The 25212-nt window shown below is 39.9% G+C and overlaps 1 protein-coding gene across 1 annotated transcript in view; it reads right to left on the bottom strand.

The window, feature by feature from the left end:
- Positions 1-25212, bottom strand: part of LAMA1 (laminin subunit alpha 1) — a 123596-nt gene that overhangs the window by 77647 nt on the left and 20737 nt on the right. Inside the window, exons 2-14 of the mRNA XM_063131297.1 lie at positions 24900-25070; positions 24240-24352; positions 20995-21237; positions 19034-19213; positions 17297-17386; positions 15401-15518; positions 13601-13779; positions 12652-12757; positions 10056-10216; positions 8252-8392; positions 6630-6803; positions 5132-5233; positions 3366-3577 (exon numbers count right to left, since the gene is read on the bottom strand). Of these exons, the coding sequence (XP_062987367.1) occupies positions 3366-3577; positions 5132-5233; positions 6630-6803; positions 8252-8392; positions 10056-10216; positions 12652-12757; positions 13601-13779; positions 15401-15518; positions 17297-17386; positions 19034-19213; positions 20995-21237; positions 24240-24352; positions 24900-25070 (1990 nt within the window). The remainder of the gene's footprint in view (positions 1-3365; positions 3578-5131; positions 5234-6629; positions 6804-8251; positions 8393-10055; positions 10217-12651; positions 12758-13600; positions 13780-15400; positions 15519-17296; positions 17387-19033; positions 19214-20994; positions 21238-24239; positions 24353-24899; positions 25071-25212) is intronic.

Below are 25212 nucleotides of genomic sequence, written 5' to 3'. Positions count from 1 at the left end.
CCATCTGTCAGGGATGCTTTAGGGTGGATTCCTGCATTGAGCAGGGGGTTGGACTCGATGGCCTTGTAGGCCCCTTCCAACTCTGCTATTCTATGATTCTATGATTCTATGATATTTTTAAGTTGAGAAGCCAGGGAACCTGGGATCTTCTGCATGCAAAGCATGTGCTCTACCACTGGAGCTATGGCTCCTCCCTAATGTATTGAACATTAGGAACATGTTAAACATTAGGAACATAGGAAGCTGCCAGGTTGACTAATACTAACACTAATACCACCTTCTCTTGACTGGTGGAGCTCTCCAGCATCTCAGAGAAGTCTTTTGCATCACCTGCAGGGCTGGGCAGAGGGGGGGCCCAGTGGGGCCAGTTGGCGTGGGCCTATGATTTTGAGGGGGGCTACTCCGAGTCCCCCTGGGCAAAGTTGCTTGATTTTTCTGTTGTTGATGATGAATTTGCCCAAAGAAAAGCACGTAAGCATTTCTGAATGTGAAGAAGTGATGTCTTATACACATCTTGAATAAAAGTGCTTGCCATTACCTTTTTTATAAATCGTTCTAGTTCATATGTATTTAGAACTGATTAAAAATACTTAATAAGCAGTTTGAAATGGGGCCTACATTTCCTATCTGGTCCGGACCTATTACTAGCTTTGCCTGGCCCTGATCACCTGCTATCAGATTTTTTAAAAAAACAACAACACTATAGATGCTAGAGATTGAACCAGAGACCTTCCGTATACCAACCATGTGCTCTACCGGGAACCCTCCCAAAGCACGCTTCAAAATAAATGTCTTGGGACCAGAGTACTTGGATGAAACTGCCCGAAGTTTAAGATCTGTATTAGAGGCCCTGATCGGCCGTAATCATTACTATACTCAGATTTATGTTAGTAACAGGGATTAATGTCTTGAATGGTTGTAATAACTCTGGTGTCTCGTTTTCCAAATGAAACTGTTGTTTCAAGGTCATCACTTCACATCACCAGAGATGTAGATCTCTCTGACAGCTACAAGTAGAAACACACACGCCAATTGACCGGGGCCATATGCACATGCAAAATCTTCAAAATGGTCACTGAATTCTAGAATACACAACAGCCCTATTCAGACATTATTAAGTTCAGTAAACACATAAGGAGAAGGAGCTCTCTAACTCCACTCCCCATTTCACACGTTTCCGTCACCCTGTATTTGTGGAGGGAAACTGCCTGAAAAGTTCTTAATCATATGAAGAACCTCTACGTATACGGGAGATTCGCCTCTTCAGACAATCACCTTCCACAAGTACAGGGACATGGAAATGCATGACAACAGGCCACGGCTAGAGTATTTCTTCTCCTCGCACGTTTAATGAACTCAGTTTAATGTCACCTTAATAGGGCTAGCCTCTTCCTATTCACTTCAACACCAGGGACAGTTCTGCACATGTATGTCATTGAAGCCCACACCTATTGTTTCTGAGTCTTTGCTAGTCAAAGTCAGCACATTTCTAAGATGTTCATCACAGCCAGAAATATGAGTATTTAATTGGAAATAATTTGGGGGTGCAAAATTCTGTATCAGATAGGGAATTCAGACCATCATGTACAACACTCTATCTTTACTGAAGACTAAATTACTAATATGACATTTCAGCAAAAATTTAGAAGTGACAATTCTTCAATAGCCGCAAACAGATGTACACCATAGCCTCGTAACGATATGAGATTTGCTCATATAAAGTCTCATTGTTCCACGTAGTCTAATGCTGAACAATGATTAACAAAATGTCAGCTCATTAGAATTCAGAAGCACATGCTTTCAGTTTAAAGGCCTTACGCTAGACTGGCAGAAAGAGAGGCCCATCCCTCTTGCACTGCAAGTGGTCTTTCATAAATGAACTGCTTTGTCAACACTGCATGTGCTAGACCAAGCCAATTTCTTTAATCCCCTGAATCACCACATGCAAGGGTTCAGTTGTTTGTGTTGTCTTTTTAATAGACAAAAGTCAATTCCTGGACAAGAGGTATGGATAAAATCCAGTTATAGCATGAAGTCAGGCATTTAGGTTGTCCAGAATAAGTTTCAGTCGTAAAGTATATATGATTGAATCAAAATGAATGAGATGTCTCATGAGATGAGATGAAGTTGTAGTGTTCTCAGTGCAAAAGATAATATTCTAAAATAAGCAACTCTGGAATACAGGCGGATCTGAGAAGGCCACGCAGTCCCTGCCCACCTTGCACAGAAGGAGGGAGTGGTAAAGGCTCTAGGGCTCAGGTCCCTGCCCTGCCCACATGAAGGCAGTGTGTACCTAACGAAGTCCAGTATATGCATTTCAACATTCTGTGGGGCTGACCTAAGTCCATGCTTCACAGAGAACATCTACACCCCCAGCCTGTGGACATCCACAGATCCACACCCCCAGGTCAGCCTATCTCTCAGCCCATGAAGTTAGAACCCTGATGACTTCCTCTTCCTTTGTGTGTGTTGGGGGTGGGATTCAAGCAGCCATGAAAGAAATGGAAACACTTCAGCCAGAACACCTACCACAAAAAACCAGCACAACCAAATAGCAACCTGGCTCTGGCACCTGAAAGGTTTCCCCACCTCTGGTTTATGCCATGCTGGGTCCAAGATTCCTGCCACTACCATCAACTTTATCACAGACTATAGGCTAGGCTGGTGATATCATCAACATGCTCAGTGACTGGGAACTTGCTCTATGTCACACCAAACTATGTGAGCCCTCTGTAATGTAATGGCCGTTTGTAACCCATTTCAGAGTATGTGAAGTGATTGCTCCTCTGCTGCCCCATCCCTTACTCTATGATGCTGACACAAGCTCTATAAAACAAGCCATATTTGTAACATATGGCCTGAAGTTGGCTTGCTTACCAGTTGTCAAGAGATAAATTATAATTCCTGGTTTGCATGTTATGAAGGCAGAAATCAGGGATAGCAAAACTGAATCTTTGTTTATTCCTCCTCTTGTTCACGCAAAAGAGAAGGGTAAGCATTCAAGCACAAGGCTTTCCTTAGGCTTGCAGAGGTTTTTGCACAGAATACTAACTTACATTGGCCTGGTTCGCACAACACGCTAAACCATGCTTCTTAACCACAAAATGCTTAAGGGAATGCATGTGGTTAAGCAGCATGGTTTAGTGTGTTGTCTGAACCAGGCCATTGGCATACCAAGGCATACTCCACCATATTTAGTGCTGGCACTGGTAAAGTTAGCAAAAAAGAAATTGCTGACAGAAAATTACAGACAACGTAAAATCTGGCTTTAACATTTTAGGAACTTGTTCTAACACTTTTCTTTTCTATGTAAAATATACAATTGGCATATTACAAAACCTATTTCTAAACTGAAGCTTAGTTACCTGTATACAGCCTTTTTTGCAATGTTGTAACTGGCCCTGAGCAGAAGATGAGTAATATTTGCTAAAACTGTCATCAGCATGTCTCGATCTATTGGCTTCTTTGTAGTAAAGTCAACAAAGTTTTCAGACACAAGCCGCACAGTATTGGAATACTCCTCATATGGTTGCAAAGACAGCCCTTCAGATCTAGTACACAAAATGTGTCCGTTGCCCTAAAATGATAAAGTGATTATATACAAATTGCTTCAAGAGTTAAATGGAACTTTTTAAAGCTCAATTTAATCCATTTAATTTATGAAACATGCACGGGAAACTTCCCTTTAATAATAAGTATCTACTATCACTGTTTTTAACTTGCCTTTTTAAATTGTTATTATGGGTTTTAAGGTGGCGGGTTAATGTGTTACTACCTTTTTATTTGATTGCTGTATCTTCTGATTATTATTATTTTTGGAATTGCCCTGATTGGCTTCAGAAAGGTGGTATAGAAATACAATAACTGTATAAATATTTCCCAACTTTTCACAGTTTATTCCTTAAGTAGTTTTGTTTAAATTGTTCCATGGGCAGAAACACCCAGATCCCAGTTTAAAACACATTACACAGAAATAAGTCCCACTTCAACCAATGGAAACGGCTTCCATGCAGTGTGTTTAGAACTGGCTGCATTCTTTTTTTCGTATGATTTACATATCAAACCAAGTACCTTTTAAATTAGAAAAGAGAATTGTAACTGTGTAATCTTATAACGTTTTCTGAAAAGTAATTTAAAGCAATCTTTTGTAGACTTACCTAAGTTTTGCAAGCCTGAAAACGAAGTTAAATTGAAAAACTGATTGTTTAATTCTTATAGATCAAAATATGATTGTGAATACAAAAATGAGCAGTCATGCTAAAGAAAAACACCCTTAATAGGATTAATGGTCTGTCTGAAATCAGTTATAAGTCAACTACTGAAAAAGAAAAGGAAACCACAATAATTTATATAGTGTTTTGGAGCACTTAAAGTGCTTCACATAACTTATATTGTTGAAATCTTTGCAGCTATCCTGTAAGCTCAGCATTATTGCAAAAGGATTGAGGCTAACAGAATGTGGCTTGCCTAAGGCCGCCTAGTAAGTGCATGGCCTTTTCAATTCATTCCTTAAAAATGCAATCCTATGCATGTTTAGACAAAAAAAAAGTCCTACAACTTCCAGCATGCCCCTGCTTGCCCTTCTGGCTTGGAGATGCTGGGAGTTGTAGGCCTTCTTCCTGTCTAAACATGAATAGGATTGCACCTTAAATTACTCTAATAAGTTATAACATCTCCATTAAGGGTGCAGTCCTATGGACGTTTAGACAGGAAAAATGTCCTACAACTCCCAGCATTCTGGGAATACTGAGAGTTGTGGATTGTTTCCCTGCCTCGAAAAGAATGGAGAGGCGGGCAAGAAATAATAATAATAATAATAATAATAATAATAATAATAATAATAATAATAATTTATTAAACATGCATAGGATTGCACCCTAAAACATTCTGAATTCCATACACACAATACTAACTAATACAGATATACCGGTATAACTGAAAATGAAGCTAAAGGCCAAGAGCCAAGGGTGCTTTTTGAAGCTATCTCAAAAAAGGTCACAGAATCCTCTAGTGCACCATCCCATACAGTGAAAAATCAGGCACCCATATCCTGCCATATGAGCATTCATAGTTGATTTGCATATTATTTGTATCCCAAATAATTGTGTTAATTCACATAAATTTAAATTACCTGAATAATAACATCCACATTAGACACTAAATCACTGTCTGTACTGTCCATGGGAATGTCATAGAACACAGTATACTTCAAGTAACCACCAAAGGATGTAAGCTGGAAGAATAAAAAATCCCGAACATTTTATAGCTTTGCTTGTTTGTTTACAGTATAGTGGTGAACTGTAAAACTCATATGCAGTAAGCTAAGAATCATTTTCATATTCTAACTTTTAACATCAAGGTTTTTTTCTTATTAAGAACTTATGCATAATGTACATCCAAAGGGTAGATTAGACACAAAGAAAAATAAACCACAAAAGAAACATTATATACAAAACATCTTTTCAATATCCACTATTATTAAATTCATATGTCTATCTGACCATATGTTTTTCAAATCATAAAAATGAACACAATTTTGTTGAAAAATATCAGTTGGAATTCTAACCTCTCTTATTTTAACCTGTTGAATCATCTTTTTCCCATTACAGTTAGATCCCAGATTTTTAGTAACCAGTGACTAAACTCTGGTACATAGTTCTTTCCACAAATAAGAATCAAACAAAATGTACATCTTAACTTAGAATAATTCTCTAAATATGTCTCAATAGTAAAATGCCTATGGTGATGGGTAACATATAACCTATAAAAACATATATAATCCTAAAAAAATCCACCCGGTAAGTTTTAATTTGGAGGAACTCACACCATATGTGATTGCAAATTTATTTTACTCCACATCTTTTGCAGCATAATTTCAGTCGTGTGCCAGCAATTTGGGTTGAGGCAGAAGAGAAACCATCCACACACAACTTTAATGCTATGAATTTAACAAGATTCCCAGGAAAAGCAACAGTACACCTTTTGATAAACGTACCTCACACTCATAGGCTGCGTTCAGACGTCATTATAAGCCATGATGGATTAATAAACTACTCACAGTAGCTTATTTTGAAATTGAGCTAGTTACCCCCACTTGATCAGACAAATAAGCTACTATGTGTAGCTTATTAAACTATTATGTGTAATCTGAGTCATCCTCCTGCTGTATCATCCTGGTACAGTTCTCCCACCCAAACAGTGGCACTGTTTCATCCGCTGACAACATCACAGCAGCTTGTTTTAACCTTCCACAATATCCCAATGAAAGGGGAGAGGTATGAGCACTCTTGCCAAGCAACTCTGTAGGTGACCAAAATAACTCACTGCAGACTGTCACATGACACAATAACCCATGATGGCTTAAAGAACCCACTCTGCTGACCATGGGTTATGAGAGTGGATTCTTTTCGACAAATAAGCTACTGTGGGTTAAAAACAGACAACACAATAACCCATGATGGTTTAAATAAGCCATCATGGCTTATTTAACCCATTGTGGATTAACGTGATGTCTGAACCCAGTCATAGTCCAGTAAATATGCAATGAAGAGGACTGTAGCGGAATAAAGGGTTGATACGATATGAAAGGATGCAGTAAAAGTCAACCTATTTTTCCCTAGGATGCTTACTTTATTTCCAAGATATGGCTTAGGTGCAGACCAGTAATAAGGAGACTTTAGTATTTTTGCAGCTGCAATGTTGTTAATGCTTATTTGACGTGGGCCCTCAAAATGGCCTTGTTGAGGTTGTATGGTCTTTGAGGTATATGGATCAGTCACCAACCAACCATTCATAGAAGACATCTTAAGGAAAAGAAAAAGTGAAAAAAATAAAACTATCAAATATTATTTAACTCATCAAGAAAATTAATTTGTACGTTAAAAATATGAAAACGTCACATTTTTATTCTACATAATACTGCATAGGGTTATGGAATATAAATTGAATATTAGACTGGAAACATAAGACACCATTATCTCCCTAAGATGGGAAAGAAAAAGTGTGTTACACAGAAAATGCACTCTTGACTGGGACAGTTGTGCACCTGTTATAATTTCACTAAGGCCCGATACAAATGTCGCTATCACAATAGGTCTCCCTCAGAAAACCTGCTTCCACATAGTCAGAATTGCATCTTTTAAATGGTAATGTCTGGCGACCAGGTGGATCACTTGGATTATGTGGCTACCCTCCACCCCCTAACTATGAAAATAGTGTTTAGGCCTCAGGAGAATGGTAATGAAGAATTTTCACTTAAACACCTTAAAGTGGGGCTTAGATCTCTGTGAAAGAGAAGCGAAATGTGTAGAAAGGATGTCTTGACACACCACATAGTTGTGCAATGAATTGTCTCTTTTTCTATTCTTGCATTTGGGCAGTGTCCAATGGTGACCACCTGCAAGCAGCCAACCCTCCCAATTCTGTTGCTTCTACAGCTTGTGCAGTGGAGATTTCGTGCTCCCAAGGGCAACCCGAAACAACCGGAAATGGTCATTTTGGAACAGGTCAGGTCAGCGAACCTTGCATAAGGCAGGCAGCTCCAGTGACCTGCCCCATTCCAGAAATGAACTTGCCCCAGAAGTGCTAAATCTCCACTGTACAAGTGGTGGGCGCAGCTTGCGCAACAGAATTAGCGGGGCTGACTGCTTGTGGAATGGAAGCAGTGGTAGACTCTACTCACAAATGGGCAGTGTTGGATACTGCCCTTGGCTTATAGTGAGTATCTTCTTGATTAAAGTCAGCACAATAAGAATGGTTACATTGTTTAAAAGGCTGTCAGGTGTTTTATTCGTTTATTGTTTTGCATGTAACATGTATCATATAATATTATATGAAGACCTAATGGCTGGGATATGTGCAGTTCCTGGAAATACGCCAGAATGTTAAAACACTTGCAGCAGTTGCTTTAGATACCCAAGCATCAGCAAGTTGGTGCCCCAGTCATTAGGGCTTGCTTTCCAATTGAAAAGCATGCAGCCCATTTACAGAAATGCAGTCCCTACAGAGCACCTGGATGCTCTGTTGTACAGTCTCCAGTTCATAGCACTGTGAACAAATTCGGACCAAAGTGACACCATTACACACTTAAAATTGATGGAACCATTTATTATGGGAATGGAACTATTTATGCAAAGTTAGGCATCCCACTTCAGTCTATCAGAAAAGAAAATGAAGACATGAAGTGCATTTATGGGACTGCCTGAGGAAGACTGTTAAGGTGTTTGGTCAAGGAACATTAGCCATATTATACCTGACTGATGGGCCATGAAAGGCTTTCACAGACATCAGAAACCCCGAAACAGAAACATTCAGTGCAACCGTGAGGATTTCTTTCTTGGAGATTGTAGAACCCTGGCTTGCAGCGGTCACAGTTTTCTCCTTCTACATTTTCCTGTGAAAAGCATGTATTTGTTTTACTGTCCACATAATAATAACCACATACACCGCAAATTAGAAGTAATTGTGGCATAATATTTTTCAGAAGGCTGTAAAAAGGGGAAAAGAGTTATCCCAGGAATAAAGAAAAACCTCCTGTTCAAAAGAAGAGTTAAGGCACTTCAAAATGTAATTATGAACCAAGAAGTATGAAAATCTTAAGCTTAAGCTCCCACCTTAATTTGCACAAGTAAGTAGCAAAAGCATTTTGTGGTTTCATATGTCACGCTTGTTTACAACTTAGGCTCCAGGCACCCATAATTTAGTCTTTCAGCTCCAATATCCTTACTATGCAGGCCTGGGGCAACACTGAAGCAGAGAGCACCAGGAGGGAGTAATCAGTTTTATAAAGAACAGAATTTTTATAATAGTAGAACGCTAACAATCCATGCGGCCCTATTTGAATTACTCTTCTGTATCCATAATAAAGTATCTTCAGCTGGAAATATTCAGTATTAATCAAAGTACCATTAAACTGCACTATCACTAATATCAAGAACCATGCTGGTAAATTTGCCATGCTGGTAAATCGGGGCTGGTATCAAGGGTCACATGCCTAGGGCACACACCCCAGCAGAGGGTGCTGAGAACAGCCTCCTCCTAGACCTGCTTCTCTTCTTCACCTTTGCAACCTTCTCTTGCCCCTCATTCTCACCCAGACAACTTGAAGGTGAGGAGGAGGGTAATAGGTGCCACTGCCTGCTTACTTATTGGCTCTCTGCCTGATAAGGAAGAGCAGCAGCTGGTGCTCATGGCAGTGAGGAGGTAGACTCACTGAGGGGCAGGCCCATTGAGGAGGCCGCGCCCAAAGGCTCTCCGAAATCTGAAGCCAGCACTTAAGCTTATGAACGCAATGCCAATGCAAGGGGAGATTATGTATCACAGATTTTTCCAAACCGCAGCACAGTAATCCATGACAGCACAGTAATCCATGACATCAGTTCCTGGCTGATGTATTTACAGCGTGGGGTATAGACATGTCTACTCAGAAGAAAGTCCCACTGAGTTCAATAAAAGTTACTCCCATATGTGTAGGATTGCAACAGTAGTGTCTATTTGATGGTCATAGAATCAGTTCCAATCAGTATCATAATTTGCTCCAATTTCCATCTGGCTAATTTCTTATTTTGACTCATATAAGCAGAACTAAATGCTTAAATTTAAGTTTCAAGTCGCTTGCAGGTTCTTAGTGAAATGCCAAAAATATCAACTCTTAATGAGGTGGGGCGTAGGTGCAGGTTTTTAGCTTATATTCTTCAACAATTGTGCAAAAGTATTCTACAAAGCAAGTATTTCCACCATTCCATCCTCACTGCCAAACATGCCGATGTCCTTGATTTATTTGATATTATTCTGAGTCACCCTTATCCAGTCACAATTACATTTACTTGGTCTCATATACACTTTGCCCTTCAATGCCTCCCTGAAATTTGTGAGATCTATCATGAAGCTTAATTTAAATACCCATCTAGAGAGATTAATGCTTAAGCCCCAATTAATTGCTACACACAGGATGTGAACTTTGCCATTAAAAAAAGACATTTTCCTTATTAAATTAATTTACAAATCCCACTTCAAATTTTACAATTAATCAAAATGAGAATCAACTGTGCACTTACTTTACAAAGGCAAGGTTCTGTGCATGGGTCATCATTAATGCTGCCAACAAGGCTACAGTTACATCGTATGCAGTTTGGATAACCTTTGTAACCAAAGGCACAACGATCACATTTTTCTCCTGCATAACCTTCCTTGCAATGACACTGACCAGACTGAACACCTAGAAAAATGGGGGAGAAGAATACACACAGAAAATAGATAGATATGTACAGCATGTTCTGGCTTTCATTGTATTAGAACCATAGTCCTTTGGATCTGGCAATGGAAGCCTTACCTAGACATGCCACAATGTCAGCCCATGCAAGAGAGCCTGGCAAAAGGTAGATCTGATCTACTTTTCCTTGCCATGTTACAGACTCTCTCAATCTTTACTGATTGGGAGCTGGTGGTTAATCCAGATCTTAAACATTCATTTGGCAATTATGGTGATCAAGTTACAATGGTTTGGCCCAGCTTCCTTAGTATTGGTTCTTATCATATCTCACAACTTCATCTGGCTACAAATTATCTTTTCAGTTTTCTGTCCCCACTACTGCCTGCATGTTGCTACTAAAAGACTCAATGTCACAGCCATTTGGAGTATTTCCCTAGCACTTCTGGAAATTCCATTTTTGGCCCAAGAAGGTTCACTAAATAGAGGTTTAGAGAATCAAGGCAAAGTTGCAATGTACACTGCTAGTCTCCCATTAAGATGGACAGACCAAGGGAGTGGTTCTCATTCTCTGGTCAGCAGGTTTGGGGCTCACAGAATATGTATATTTCTTACTCTCTGCCAGGTTCCTATTGTAATCAAACACCCAGGAACATCTACTGATTGGTTTATGTAGAGCCCAAAAGAAGATAAGCACCATGTGGGAAACACTGGGACACTAACTGGTAAACACATCATAGGTACTTAGTCATCAAGATTAGAGACATACACCCAAAATTTGTAGATCACAGCCCCTTTTTGAACTAGACACCTATGGTGGGAAAACCAAACCTGCACTGTTATCTATATTACCTCTGCCACATGTCTGATCCCAAGGGGGGAAACCCTTCCAAAACAAAGGTTTTAAGAAGAAAACATCAACAGCAACTGTTCAGTTACTTTCAGCAACTTCATCCACCCGCCTCTAAGACCTCAGCTAGACCTACGGGTCTAGCGTGACAGAGGGGTGAGGATCTCGCAATACTGTTAGCGCAAGATCTCCCCGTCTATTTAACATGCAGCACGTGACGGCCTTGGAGGGAGAGGACGTCACGCCCGCCATTTTTAAAAAAAGAAAACAGAGTCAGCTCACGAGCGCTCGTGCCCTGAAAGGTAGGGGTGTTTGTTTTTTTAAAAAAATCCCCGCTCCCCCCACCCCTGATGGGCGCAGAGCTCCCAGAGTACCGCGAGGAGCCAGGACAAACCGTGATGCCCGCCCACCCATTCCACAGGATCATCCCGAGACTGCAGAAAAAGCAGGCTGAAAGGGTAGGGCGATATCCCGGGGCAAGGGAGGGACCATCCCTCCCTGCTCCTGGGATCCCGTGTGTCATGTGGACGCACAGGGACGATCCCGGGGATTGCCCCGCGATATTGCCCCATCTAGCTAAGCCTAAGTGAATTTGTCCCTTGCTTAGCAAGAAAGAGAGACTTTGCCTCTTTATTTTCAGCCTACACTCTACTTGTGTAACAGCTTGGAGGGCTCAAGCAGATCCCTGTCTTGTTTTGTTTTTAGGTTCCTTATGATACAGGCTCAAGGGGACTATGAGGCCACAGCTTACCCTCAGGCCCCCTTTATAGCCTTTTCCATGGGTGGTTCTAGACGATAGGCTACATCTTTGGTGTCTAACCCAAGCATAATTTGCAGGAAAACAACCCATGCATCCGTAGTGCTCTGGTCCAAAAGGCACACTTCCAGATCACAGCAGACCCCTGACGAAGAGCTCCTTTCTACTGCCTTCACTTTGAATAATTAATATTTGCTTCAGTGTCTTCCTTTCTAATTCTGCCTTTCCTCTCTCGCCTCTAACTTTGGAACAGCTACTCCTGTCTATGTGGGCCAACTTAATTACATTCTAGCCTCTATATCCAACCCAATTAAGTCCCATGCAGGCCCATTAGCCTCGTTTCATTTCCCCTATCTCATTAGTATCAGCCTGCCCTTCTCCATCCTTCCAAAACACTCTCACATTGCTCAGTCTCGTTCTCTGTGTTTCCCCCCCTCTTTTCTATAGAATCAACAAAGTAATTTATGGCCCCATTTGAATGTTGTTCATCTAATTATTGTATTTTTTGCAATAACCCATATAATTGGATTTTTCGAAATGTTGGTTTGTCTCCTGACCTTTTCCCCACCTCGGTGCTACCATCTCTGCCACAGCATGCTTTAACTCTTGTTTAAATATCCCAACAAGTGTTGTTTGAGCCCATGTGCATGATTAGACATGTGTAGATGAAGATTTGTGGTAACAATGTTCTATGCTATTTATGTAATATACAGTTGAGATTGAACGATGTCTAAATTTGACCTTGCTTTCAGTGATTCCTCACAGGCACAACTCATGATTTTGGAAATACTGGTTAAACTATTGTTTTTAAAGAAAATGCATATTCTGATCACATACCACGCTGTGGGTCAGCATGATCATCATCTTTAACACAGTCAAAACCAAAGGACCCAAATAAACCACATTCACAGGGAAGGCAAGGATTGTTGTCATAGGGAGACACCTGAAACAAGTCAATATTTTAATTCTCAATAATTAATAGATACTGGTGAAAATGCATAGTTGTTCCTATCTGAAAGTAATGATGTTATGCCATGGCAACTCATGTAGTAGAGTAAAGCCTACACCTTAACAGGCAAATGGGATTAGCTTAGTTTTGTGGGAAGGAGCAGGCAAGAGAGCTGTAGGAGGGAATGGGGTAGCATTCAAACCCGTCCTGGTAGCTTTGATATTGGTGGGAAGTTTTGGAAGAGGAATACTGGTTGGAAGACAGTCCAGAGATTTCACAAAAAGAAACGAAGTGAGATAGATCCTAAAAGGCAGCCCTTGTACAGCCCTGTTCATGCAGCCTGAATGTGATCCAGTGTATGTGGGAGCAGAGTGAGGAAAGTATGTATGGGAGTTGATAGTGGGGAGGCTGCAAGGGGAAGAGAGGTCACAGAGGAAACTGATGGTTCTCCAACCAGGAACAAAGGTAGTGGCGGATGAGCATACCAAACCAGAAATGTTTCCCCCCTGAGGTGTAAAGGGCAGACCCTGAGGGAAGCCAGCAACTCACCACAATAGATGACCCCTTGACAAATGTTAAATTTATATAATATGACCAACAGCTGCAGTAACATATAGAAGTATGATTCACACAAAACATTTTACATGTTTGGAAAAGAATTGGTGGCCTGTTCCAGAGATACAACCCCCATCTACTCTGACATTTTTCTGCTGATAGCATTCCTTTTATTATGGCATTATGTTCTTTTTAAATCACGTGGTATTTGCAAAAATCCACAGACCATACATGTCAGCATAGTTCAAAGCAATGAAACGCAATTCTACGAAGTCATCTTACTTTATGTGGCCTGTAGTATCCATCACTGCACATGTCACAGTTTATTCCAGTGGTGTATTGGGTACAGTTTATGCAGACTCCACCTCCTTTGAACTGGCCATAAATGTTTATACTTTTTTTTTGGTCCGCCACACTCTGATCATAATAACAATCTTCTGCTTTGTTATGACAGTTACATTCTAAAAATCAATAAGGAAATCTATTTTCATTTCTGTTTTATAGAACAAGTTAAAAGAAGTAAGTAGAACAGTAAAACAAACCATGTTGAATACATCCTGAACTAATATAGTATATAGTAGTACTATAATACACTATATGTGGCTTTCCCTGTCCATGCAGTGACTAACACATATAGAATAATCCTTTTACACTGTATTCTGTAGCTCACACTGATACAAAAGTTCAACCAGTTAAGAAATTACACAATTACTAATATTTTGACCATTTTTTGTTGCTTTCCACACTTCCTGTAAGTCAACAGGCTCTAACTCCTTTTACTTACAAATAGATAATGCATAAAGAAAATTAGGCTGCTAATGTTCACGTAATAATCTACATTTTAGAAAATGTATCCAATTAACTACAAGGAACCAGAAATTTAATTTAATAAGTATAGGGTGGAGGATATTTCTACAGCACAGACTGAAGATATTAAAACTCAAATTATTCTTGTTAATGTTATAAGAATAAGCATGAAAACAAGAATTCAATAAATTGTTAACCATAACATGTGCAGTTCTAAGCCGCAATTCTAAGCTTTCCGTACTGGAACATGTCCAGAAGAGGGCAACAAAACTGGGGAGGAGCCTGAAAATGAAGTCCTATGAGGAAAGCTTGAAAGAGGATTTGGTAAGCTTAGCCTGGTAAACTTAGCCTGCAGAAGAGACTATTAAGAGATCGCTTCTCGGCCTTTTGACTAAGATCAAGTGTAGTGTAGTGTAGACTATTAAGAAAGAGTTGTCATCTGCACACAGATGATGGAGCAAAGTTGTTTTCTCTTACTCCAGAGAGAAGGACCCAAGTCAATTAGTTCAAATTACATGGAAAGGGTTTTAGACAAAACATTAAGAAGAACTTCCTGACAGTGCAAGTTATTCAACAGTGAAACAGACTGCTTTGGAAGGTGATGAACTCTTCTTTGTTAGAGGTTTTAAGCAGAGGCTGGATAAAGGATGCTGCAATAGTGGATTTCCTGCCTTGACTAGGTGACCTTTGAGGGCCCTTCCAGCTCTATGGTTCTATGCATATAGATCTTTTGCAAAGATAAACAATGTATATTTGCACAATATCTAACTCACAGCAAAAAACAAGATAGCCTTTTATGCATCTAGTTGTGAGAGCATCTTGGGGCTTTCCCATGTACTCATTGAGGGTCATTGAATCAGAGCCCCTGAGATCAAATAGAATTATTTGAAACATTTACTATTTAAAAACAAGTGCCACTCACAAACACACATGGTTGATAAGATTCAAAAATGATATTATTATTATTATTATTATTATTATTATTATTATTATTATTATTTACATTTCTATACCGCCCCATAGCTGAAGCTCTCTGGGTGGTTTACAAAAGTAACAGACTGTGAGTTTATGCTTAAAAGAACTTATGGTAGGTTTATAGACTTCATCTCCTAGTTTTACAAGCCTGGTCAAGATCTAACACCTAAGTCATACTAAAACTAGAAATACCAGAAAGACAGTTTTACCAGGTTGGCCATTCTACCAGCTGGATTGCATTGCATACTTAATTACCATAAAGGGGAACATTTATAGGACTGTAATTTTAGTGCTACGTACTTTCACATTTGTTGCCAACAGAAATGGTTCCTGGTCTCCACGGTGCCTGATGGTAGCCAGGGCAACACTCATTACAGCTCTCACCACAAGTATTGTGTTCACACTGGCACTGTAATTTCTAAATGAAAATAAATTATAATATAGCTCCATTACCTATTGCTGTCACACCAAACTGTTTCCTTACCAGAGATGTTAAAATACCTGGAGTAGCTTTTAAATATTTAAGGCTGGACTGCCTCTTGTGCAAACGACAAGTTCACGTAGGATCTTGCCACAATATAAAAATCCATCTGAGAACAGCAGCATGATTCCAATGAACCCAAAGACAGCAGCAAAGAGCTCAGGGATTTAGATGACAAGCAGCTCAACAGTGTGAATAGTGGTGGGGCAAAAAGAGATGTGAACAGAGAAGGAAAAACCATTTTAAGATACAAAGACAGCAGCCACAGTAAATTACTAATGTACAGTAGTCAAGGACTCATGCAGAGCATTATCTCTACAAGAGGCAAGTATGGATTCCTATATGGATGGAGCTATGATGGATTGACCTGCAGAGTAAGCAATTTACGGAGGGGGGCCTTTGTTTCTGCACTTCCCAGTGCTTTAGTTGAGCCTGCCGACAATGGAGCCTCTCCGAGATGGCGATTGCCCTGCACCTATGGTTTTCTGTACAGGTGATATTCGCATAAGAAGGACTAGATGCACAACAATGATCTCAGTCTCTGTTTTGTTTCACATCTATTTTTCCGGTGTAAAACCACACACTTCATCAAGTACTACAAGCTTCTGTACAACTCATGCAGGCTTGCACTACTCTCTTCCTGGTCATTGTCTCCTTCCATTATTTTCTTTACTTCACATAATATTTATATGGCACTGTATGTCCCTTCACCAAGCCACCTCAAAACCAGCTATTACAATCCATCTCCTAGTCATACTCCAGGAAAGCAGCTACTTTTAAGATTCAATCTCATAATCCTTCATCTGTTTCTCAGCAGATTCGATAATACACATTAGAAGGGTGTGGATGCATGATTGCATGTATGCAATTTCAGCATTTAATACAGGCCGTTTCTACACCTGCCTTTTCCCCCGGGATCATCCCTGTGCATCCAAATGACACACAGGGGATCCCGGGAGCAGGCAGGGATGATCCCTTCATTATCCTGGGATAATCCTTAGGTGTAGAAAAGGCCATAGAAAAGTAAATAAATATCCTTAACTAGAAATTCTAGGAGAGTATATTATATGGAAAACGAAGGAACATTATTTGAGGAGTGCAGGGTGCTAAAGAGAAACGAAGCAGAATACAATGATAATATTGGTGTGCACAAAGCCATGATGGCCATGTTTTTATGGTTTCTAATGTTCTTGTTTTTACTGTTGCAAAGCTTTATTGTTTTCAATTATTGTACACCACCTTGAGAGGTTTTAATAACAATAACAGCAACAGCAACAACAGACGAGGTGGAGAAAAACTCTACCAGCCTTTGGTGAGTCAGATTTCATGCATGTTTACACAGGACTCTATGGATGTCTACTATTTACATGTTGCTAGTGCTTGTTGTGTATACACATCTGTGTGTTTATATATGAAGGTTTCTATATATCCAAATGCATGTGTTTGTGTGTACAAATAGCTGAAAGAATGAACAAGGAAGACTTCCAGAAAAGCAAGAGTAAAATATTTATTTGAATAGGGTGTACGTATCCTGAAACATCACAAACATTTACTATTTCACTATTAAAGTAATGAACTAAGGCTTTACTTATTTTTACAATGTTTTAGTAACATTGAGAAAGTTGTGCTTTTGAAACTAATATAATGGTTGGGGGCACTTTTACTAAAAAAAAAAAAAAAAGAGGCAAATATGGGTGGGTGGGGAATAAACATACCTTAGTGTCTTTATCCAAAGGACAACTTCGAGCATGGCCATAGCAAATGCACATACCTCCAATAGAGATATCCTTTATTGAATAGTAATACTAAATAGAGTAAAAATTGATTTATATAGTTAGTTGACTTTTAATTTTAGTAACACAAAATTCCAATATTCTAATAATATTCTTGAGAGGATTTATTTATGCAAACCTATATAAAGTGATCTTCTCATGAACACACACACACGCATGCACACACACACACAGAGCCCAGAGCAGCACACTTGCATTTATCACCCTGGGGAGGTTAGATGCCAGATTTTCTATGCTTGCTAGCATTACAATTCTTATGCTAAATCCAATAAGCCCCTACAAGTAAAATAAAACTTTGCAGGGGGGTATGAACGATTTGAACCTTAAAGCATAATTTATACGTTCAACTCAAAACTAAATTTTGACCTCCAGTATACATATAGAACTCCAAAGAAGATCATGAGATCAACTTGGTCCACAGTTTTTTTCTGAGAACAGATAACATTAATTTTAGCTACTGTCAGAAGAGCTAAGCCAGGTTAAACTAATAATTAGTGAGAAATGCTTAGCAAACTTAGTCCTGACATGTCTTCAATCTCTCAAGGATGATGTAAACCATGCTTTTAAATGTAGTTTATGTCTTCTGCCAAACTTGGTTAATCTGTACATGTTACATTGATTAGAAGTTTCAAATAATAATAGTTTTCATGTAGTAATGATAATAATCATTTCCCCCTCCCCAAAGAACTTTATTAATGCATCTTTAAATTAATTATACTTATATAATATCTACAACTAAGCACTGCTCAAAATGTATCATGGAATATCTAGCATTCAATAAAATACCATATGCATATACATATAAAAAAATACATTCTCAGCTGCACAAGCCATGCTTCATGAGTTAGGAATGAATGTCAGTGCAATGCATCCTTCGCTTACTCCTCTGCTTCTCCTCTTCAATATGGAGATCCTGATTTCTTTTAAACTAGAGTTTCCCATTAAGCCTGAAAATGGGAACTATGGTTTAATGTCAGTTAACTAACCAGGATAGTAAGTCAAGACCAGATCGGCCCAAGATTCTTCCTGTGTGGAGCTCTACCCGCACAGATGGGCAGGCCCCTTAGGTCTCATAGTCGCCAAATACATGCCCACCAGAGGTGACAGTGAATGGGGCCCACATGGTCCCACATCTCCCTCACCCATGCTTTTAATACCTGAGGAGATTTATCTCAATGCCCCTTCATATGCTCTACGAGAAATTGATGGGCAAAAATCACCTCAAGGTGACCTTCAATGTTAGAGAAAAAATATCTGAATTGGGTCTCATTTACCCTAAAATAAACAGAGTAAGGTTTCAAGCCTTCATCAAGATCAAAGTAACTCATATCCCATCAGGAGTGCCCCAAGATATTTTGCTGCCTGAGGTGAAGGACAAAGGAGTTCCCCCAAGAGCCCATTCCACATACAGAAGGCAACCAAATTGTCTTACTTTGACACTGACAGGACGGCATCCTCCACCACACCTCAGGGTAGCAAGCTAGCTTAAGGGGTGCAGTGCAGACCACACAGCACACATCACTCCAAACTCACTGTCACTCCCCGCCCCATAGCATTTGCTGCCTGAGGCAGCTGCTTCGCTCTGCCTACTGGGAGGACCGGCACTGTGCCCTCTACATATGGTAAGCTAAAATCAATAGATAAGCATTATCTACTTACCCTTCTAGTAACAATAGGATCAACATCTTTAGGATCATGGTGGCTAAGGGTCATGAGGTCAGCATTAAGGGTTCTTATACGCTGCAGTCGAAGACGGATGTATCGTGCAGAAGTAAAATCCAATAATGTTGGTGAAGGGTCATCAGCACTAGGTCTACCATTGATCAGTGATGTGTGGATCTAAGGAAAGACACAGACAAGAGCTCACTTCATTAGAGTAAATAATAGGTTTATAATGGAGACTTCTTTTCCTTTTTTTTTTTTTTTAAAAAAAAACCCTCCTCCACAGGCAAGAGGAATTTCGGTGGAAGATGGGCATGGAGAAGAAAGGTTTAACCCTCCCTTCCTAGACCATCATGGTACCAATCTGAATCAGGGCCACACACACTTACACAAGAGTAAAATATAAGACAAGTCTTGGATACACATGTCACGATTAGCTTAACAAGTCGTTTAGCTCTTAGGCTTAAATAGATCTCATCCCCTTCAGCTCAGGAGACAGTTAATGCTATTAAACATCCAGAATCTGAACTAATGTACCCAAATTAACTTCTGACAATGTTTGTTAGACTATTGTACATTCCATTAAAAATCACATTATTTACTTGCTTCTATATGCAAATTGAGCCGAAAGTGTTCATTTAACATAGACAAATTGTAATGTTGTAATATAATTGTGATTTTTCATTTTTAAACACATTCATTACTCAGTCATCTTTCATTCTAAAAAAGAATGTAAGATTCCTCTCTTAATAGCTATTTTTACGAGGTCAGAATTCTATTTGCGTGCATATAAAGGCAGACATTCATATAAACTAGCCACGGCTTTCAGTGCACCATTTCCTTACAATACTGGGCTGCTTCTCTGATCTATACTATAGAACTACTATGAACAGAGCTGCTTAAAAGAATGAACAATCAACTGTTGACCTGCCAATGCATAGCTCTTTTAATTATGCACCCTCCTTGAAACAATGCCAAGGCCTGTTTTAGAGCTCAGGCTGCACAGAGCAATTTACGGGGGGTTTAGTCCAACATTTTAACTTTTTTGTCCTAGGTCCAGGTGTTCTTTAAGAAAAGGATTATTTTTAAAAAAAACACCATCAGAACCTCGTTTAAGTAAGCTATCACAAATTTTCAGTAAGCAGCCACTTGAGTTATGTTAAAGAGTACAAAGATTTTGTATACTGCAGTATCAAAAACAGAAATAAGCTACCTAAGCAAGCCTCTTCAAATGTAATTTTACCTATGGGATTCTACTGGGAGTGAAATTAAGTGTGGGCCTGAAACATTCTCTTCCCCCCACCCCATGTAGAAAGTGATGCGTAAATTGGCAAGATTTTGATCCTCAGAAATAAAATCTGCTACAACTGCTTCAAATTCCAGATGAAATCTAGGAGAGTAGAGCAGACTAGCATTTGAACAGGACATTTTTTAAAACAAACTTAGGCGTACCTGTTAGTGCGCGATGGAGGGGTAAAGATCTCGTGATGGTTTTATCGCAAGATCCCCCCTCTGTTTACACGCGGCATGCGACATCCTCAGAGGGAGAGGAGTCACACCCATTTTTTTGAAGACCCAGCAGCGCACGAGCGCTTGTGCGCAAAAGGTAGTTGTTGTTGTTTTCAAATTCCCTGCTCCCCACCCACCCCACCCCCGATGGGCACAGTGCTCCTGAGGAGCTCTGCGCGGGTCCTGGCTCCTCGCAAGGAACTGCGAGATGCTGGGACAAACCACGGTGCCCGGCCACACGTTGCAGTCTCAGGCTCGTCCGAGACCGCAGAAAAACTGGTCCTAAATGGGAGGGCGAGGTCCCAGGGCAAGGGAGGGATCATCCCTCCCTGATCCCGGGATCCCCACCCCAGGATTTCGCCCCATCTAGCTCTGGCCTTAGTAACACCACAATAGTTCTAAAACCTTTGTGCCCAAGATAATATGCACTGGACAAAAAGAAAGCCTACCTCTCCATGTTCAAGTGGGACTAGCCTAGAATAATAGGAAGTGCAGATCACTTCATCATCTCTCTTATATGTAGGAGGCCCAAGTCGTGGCGTTACATTATATCTGGTAAGGCACTCTGTGTCACTAATTGCATAGTACTGCCAGGGACTGAATTCGGCGCCATCCACAGAACGTTCCAAAATCCAGTTTCCAGGACGGGGAGCATTAGCAGCTTTGATGATGACATAGGCAACTTGAAAGACCTAAAAGAAATGTGATGAAAAAGCAACATTTGGTGCAAGTCTATGAAATAATGTTTTTAACATAACGTTTTTTTCTAAGAGGCCCCCCAAATAGGTCTCAAGTGCTTTAAGAACATCCAAAATTATTTTTCAAGGTTTTTATGATCTTATTCATAACAAAAATTCTTTTAGATCACATTTCACAGCCTATTATTAAAAGAAAAAGCTATCCCAACGTCAAAATCTACTTTCATACTCAACATTCAATAATTTCAAGAAAATGAAATTTTAAGATCCAGACATGCAATGAAAAGTCAGAATTCCTTTAAAACATAGCATCATGTACATGCAAATCTTTTTGAGATACAGAATGCTACATAATAAATGAGCCACTGGAAAGCATGTTAAAAAAAACTCTCCTTCAGGCTGAATGTATGGAAACAAGAATCTTGAAGTTCCAATAAATACAAATTAATTTAGAAAGATTTTAATCAAAATACACACTGAGGGCAAGAAATGCTCAGCTTCATCAGTGAAATCACACACAAAAATCATCTTCTTAGTATTGTAGAAGAATTCAATATAATTACTAGAAAAACCTGTTCCAACAGGCAGATTTTAACCACAAAAAATCTTAATGAGATTCATACAGGTATTCTATAAACACTGAAAGTCATTTCCAGTTATAATCTGTCTTTACCAAAAATGTTATTCATGCGGACTTAAGACAGTTATAGCCTTGTTAGGGTATTTGCAACCCATGTACAAACTGTAAGCATTATTACAACCATAATATTTCCAGCAGAAATCACAAATAATGAATAGGCATCATGAAATTACTAATTTAGAGTGCTTTCGTATGGCCCTAGACGCTGCCTGAGGGGTTATATGATGCAGCAATTTTCCTCCTCCAATGCTGGAAACAAAGAAGATCTGACAGGGATGGAGATGATCACCCTCTCAACTCCCTCCCAGCTGCCATGGAAAGCACTGTGGTAGCGCCCTTTCCCAAGGTCAGAACTCTAACCTCAAGAAGGGAGAAAATGGCTATGTTGAGGGCAGGCCAAAGGCCAGGCAGAGGCTTTGTAGCCACTGGATCCACCCCCAGCAGAATGAATAAATTAGACAGATTTAAAGGCCCATCTAATGAAAAATGCTCACATGGAAGACAGAGGCGAGAACAGCTTCCATCACTATTCCCATCCTGCTGGCAAGAACCCAGCAGGGCTTTGGATGGAGAGACAGCACAGAGAAAGGAACTCACCACCACCACCCTGCCCCAGCCCATCATTTAGGCTAGACGCTCATAGGATTGCTCTCTTAGAGTGCACAAACGGCTGTGGCCATGAAATGATGTGAAATGAAGTGGTGCAGATCCACACCTTGCCCAAGTGATGCAAGTCCCTGTGTGATGCAGCAGCGCCGTTTCAAGAAGCAGGGCTTTCAATTCCTCCTTTATATGGAATACTATGGGTTCAACATGATCTCCCTCTTGCTACCATATTGTAATTCTGGCATAGCAGCAACGGCTATGGGGGCTTTTTTGAAACTTTCTTCCCTCTTGAAGAATAATTTCTCAACCTTAATGTAGTAAGAACTGAACCATCAGAGTAAATGTCCCAGTTTATCTTAAAAATTACAAAGAAATCAAATAGCAAAATTTTTATTTGGGTGTAGCTCAAAACACCATGGCTGCTGTGCAACTTCCATTTATTTCCATGCATACAGAGACCAAGAAATATAGGCCTGATAAATGCCCATATTTATTCCTCGAAAAATAACTATCACGCATTAGGCATTCTATAGGAAGATGCACCAGTTGCACATCACAACTAACATGTGAGAGCAAGGCTGGGCTATGGGCAGGCAAGATCCTGCATTGCATAGATCCATTGTACATGTTATATAACCACTTTGTACTACGTATGCACTAGAATTTTTGTTCATCTCTAAGAAGCTGAAGTATAAGAGAAAATGAACATTTAAAAGGTATCCCTTGGATTGTATCCAATTTTAGACCCACTGAAATGAATGGAACTTAAGTGAGACTAACATTGGATACAACCCATTGAGTATCTTCTGTAGTTTTGTCAGTGTTATTGGATGACAACACCTGAGTATGACCAAATTTTAGGATAGCTAAATACTAAGATCTTGGCTAATCATATTCTACTTTAGAAGTACGAGCGTAAGAAAGACAAGCAGTCATTTTGGGCTGAAGCAAATAGCCTCCACTCTCTACCTAGGAAGCTCTTCTTTTACCCCTGCCATAGGGCATGTCTAGTCAGGGAGATAGCCCGGGGATCATCCCGGTATCATCCCTGTGCATCCACAGGGCATCCTGGGAGCAGGGTTATCAGGCCTATATTTCTTGGTCTCTGTATGCATTGAAATAAATGGAAGTTGCACAGCAGCCATGGTGTTTTGAGCTACACCCAAATAAAAATTTTGCTAATTGATTTCTTTGTAATTTTTAAGATAATCTGGGACATTTACTCTGATGGTTCAGTTCTTACTACATTAAGGTTGAGAAATTGCCAAGGAATATTGCCCTACCTGTTCATTCTGAGTTTTCCCACGGTCTTGGGATGATCCCGAGACTGCGGGACATGTGGCCTGCTGTCAAGGTTTTGTCCCGGTTTGTCACGAGTAATCACAAGGAGCTGGGACCCGGGCATGGGACACAAAGCTCTTCAGGAGCTCCATGCCCATCAGGGGTGGGGTGGGGTGGGGTGAGCGGGAAGTGGTTTTTTTTAAGTACTTACTTTTGCAAAGGAGCGCTCGAGCGCTCATCTTGAGTTAAAAAAAAATCCAAAATGGCGGGCGTGACAACCTCCTCCTCCTGGGACATCGCGCACTGTGTGTAGACGAGAAGACAATCTCGCGATCATAAAATCGTGAGATCATCCCCCTCCACCTCCCTCGTCTAGCCATGCCCATAGTCTTTACTTTCATTCTGTCACACATTAAAACTTTCATCAGACATTAAAACTACATATGTTTATACTGATATTGTTACTTACCTGCCTTAGATCTAGAGTTATGGTTACCCAATGATACTCTCTTCCATTTTGAATACTAGGACTTTGCCACCAGTTATTAGTACCATCAATAGCATTTGAGATAGGGTGTTGTTCTAAAATAAACACAAATTGAGGTCAAATTTCCCAATTGATTTCCTTTTACTTGCTATATACAGACTGAATATATTATTCTCATGCTAATAAGGTTCACAGATTATAAATGGGTGAAAACCCCATAGGGGGACTATAGAAATCTTATTTTAAAAAAATTCAGGGAGAATAAGTGACGATAGCAAAATAGACAATCATACATACCAGAGACCCACTGAACAAAGAAGAGAAAGAAGAAGAAAAAGAAGAAGAGGAGGAAGAAGGAGGAGGAGTTTGGATCCAGAGTTATTCATATTTTAAGTAGAGCTACTGAAATCAATGCGACAAGTTAGTTATGACTAACTTTTGGTTCCATTGATTTCAAAGGGTCTTTTCTATATATTACTGCATCTAAACGTTATATAGACTTTTTAGTCTCCACTGATAACAGTGAGACTTTAATGTGACTAAACTGCAGCCTTCACATGACCAAACGACTTGCCTATCAGTTGTTCACTGTAGGCTGTGTCTCATGAAACGATCAGAAAAAATGTAACTCAGTAAACTTGCCTTTGGGATTTGCACTATTATGGTCACAGATTCGACACTGTGCATTGCGTAGAGGACGGCCTGGAACATGCTCCACAAGTTTACAAAACATCTCGAGCCCCTTTTCACCACAGGTAGCATTGGTGCTGATATGAGCATTGCTAGCAAGATTTAGAATGGCAGGAAATAAACCTGAAAGAGAGAAAAAATGAAGAAAATATAATAACTATAAGGGCTTTAAAACATGTCTGCATTTTATTGCCAGGTTTCTTTAATCCATCTTTATCCCATTATCTCTAGAAAGTGGAAAACTTTATACCAGTCTTCCCTAATC

This window comes from Elgaria multicarinata, chromosome 7 (genome assembly GCF_023053635.1).
Source record: "Elgaria multicarinata webbii isolate HBS135686 ecotype San Diego chromosome 7, rElgMul1.1.pri, whole genome shotgun sequence".
NCBI lineage: Eukaryota > Metazoa > Chordata > Lepidosauria > Squamata > Anguidae > Elgaria > Elgaria multicarinata.
Note: the sequence above shows the minus strand (reverse complement) of the source record. Positions and strands in the feature narration are given on the sequence as shown.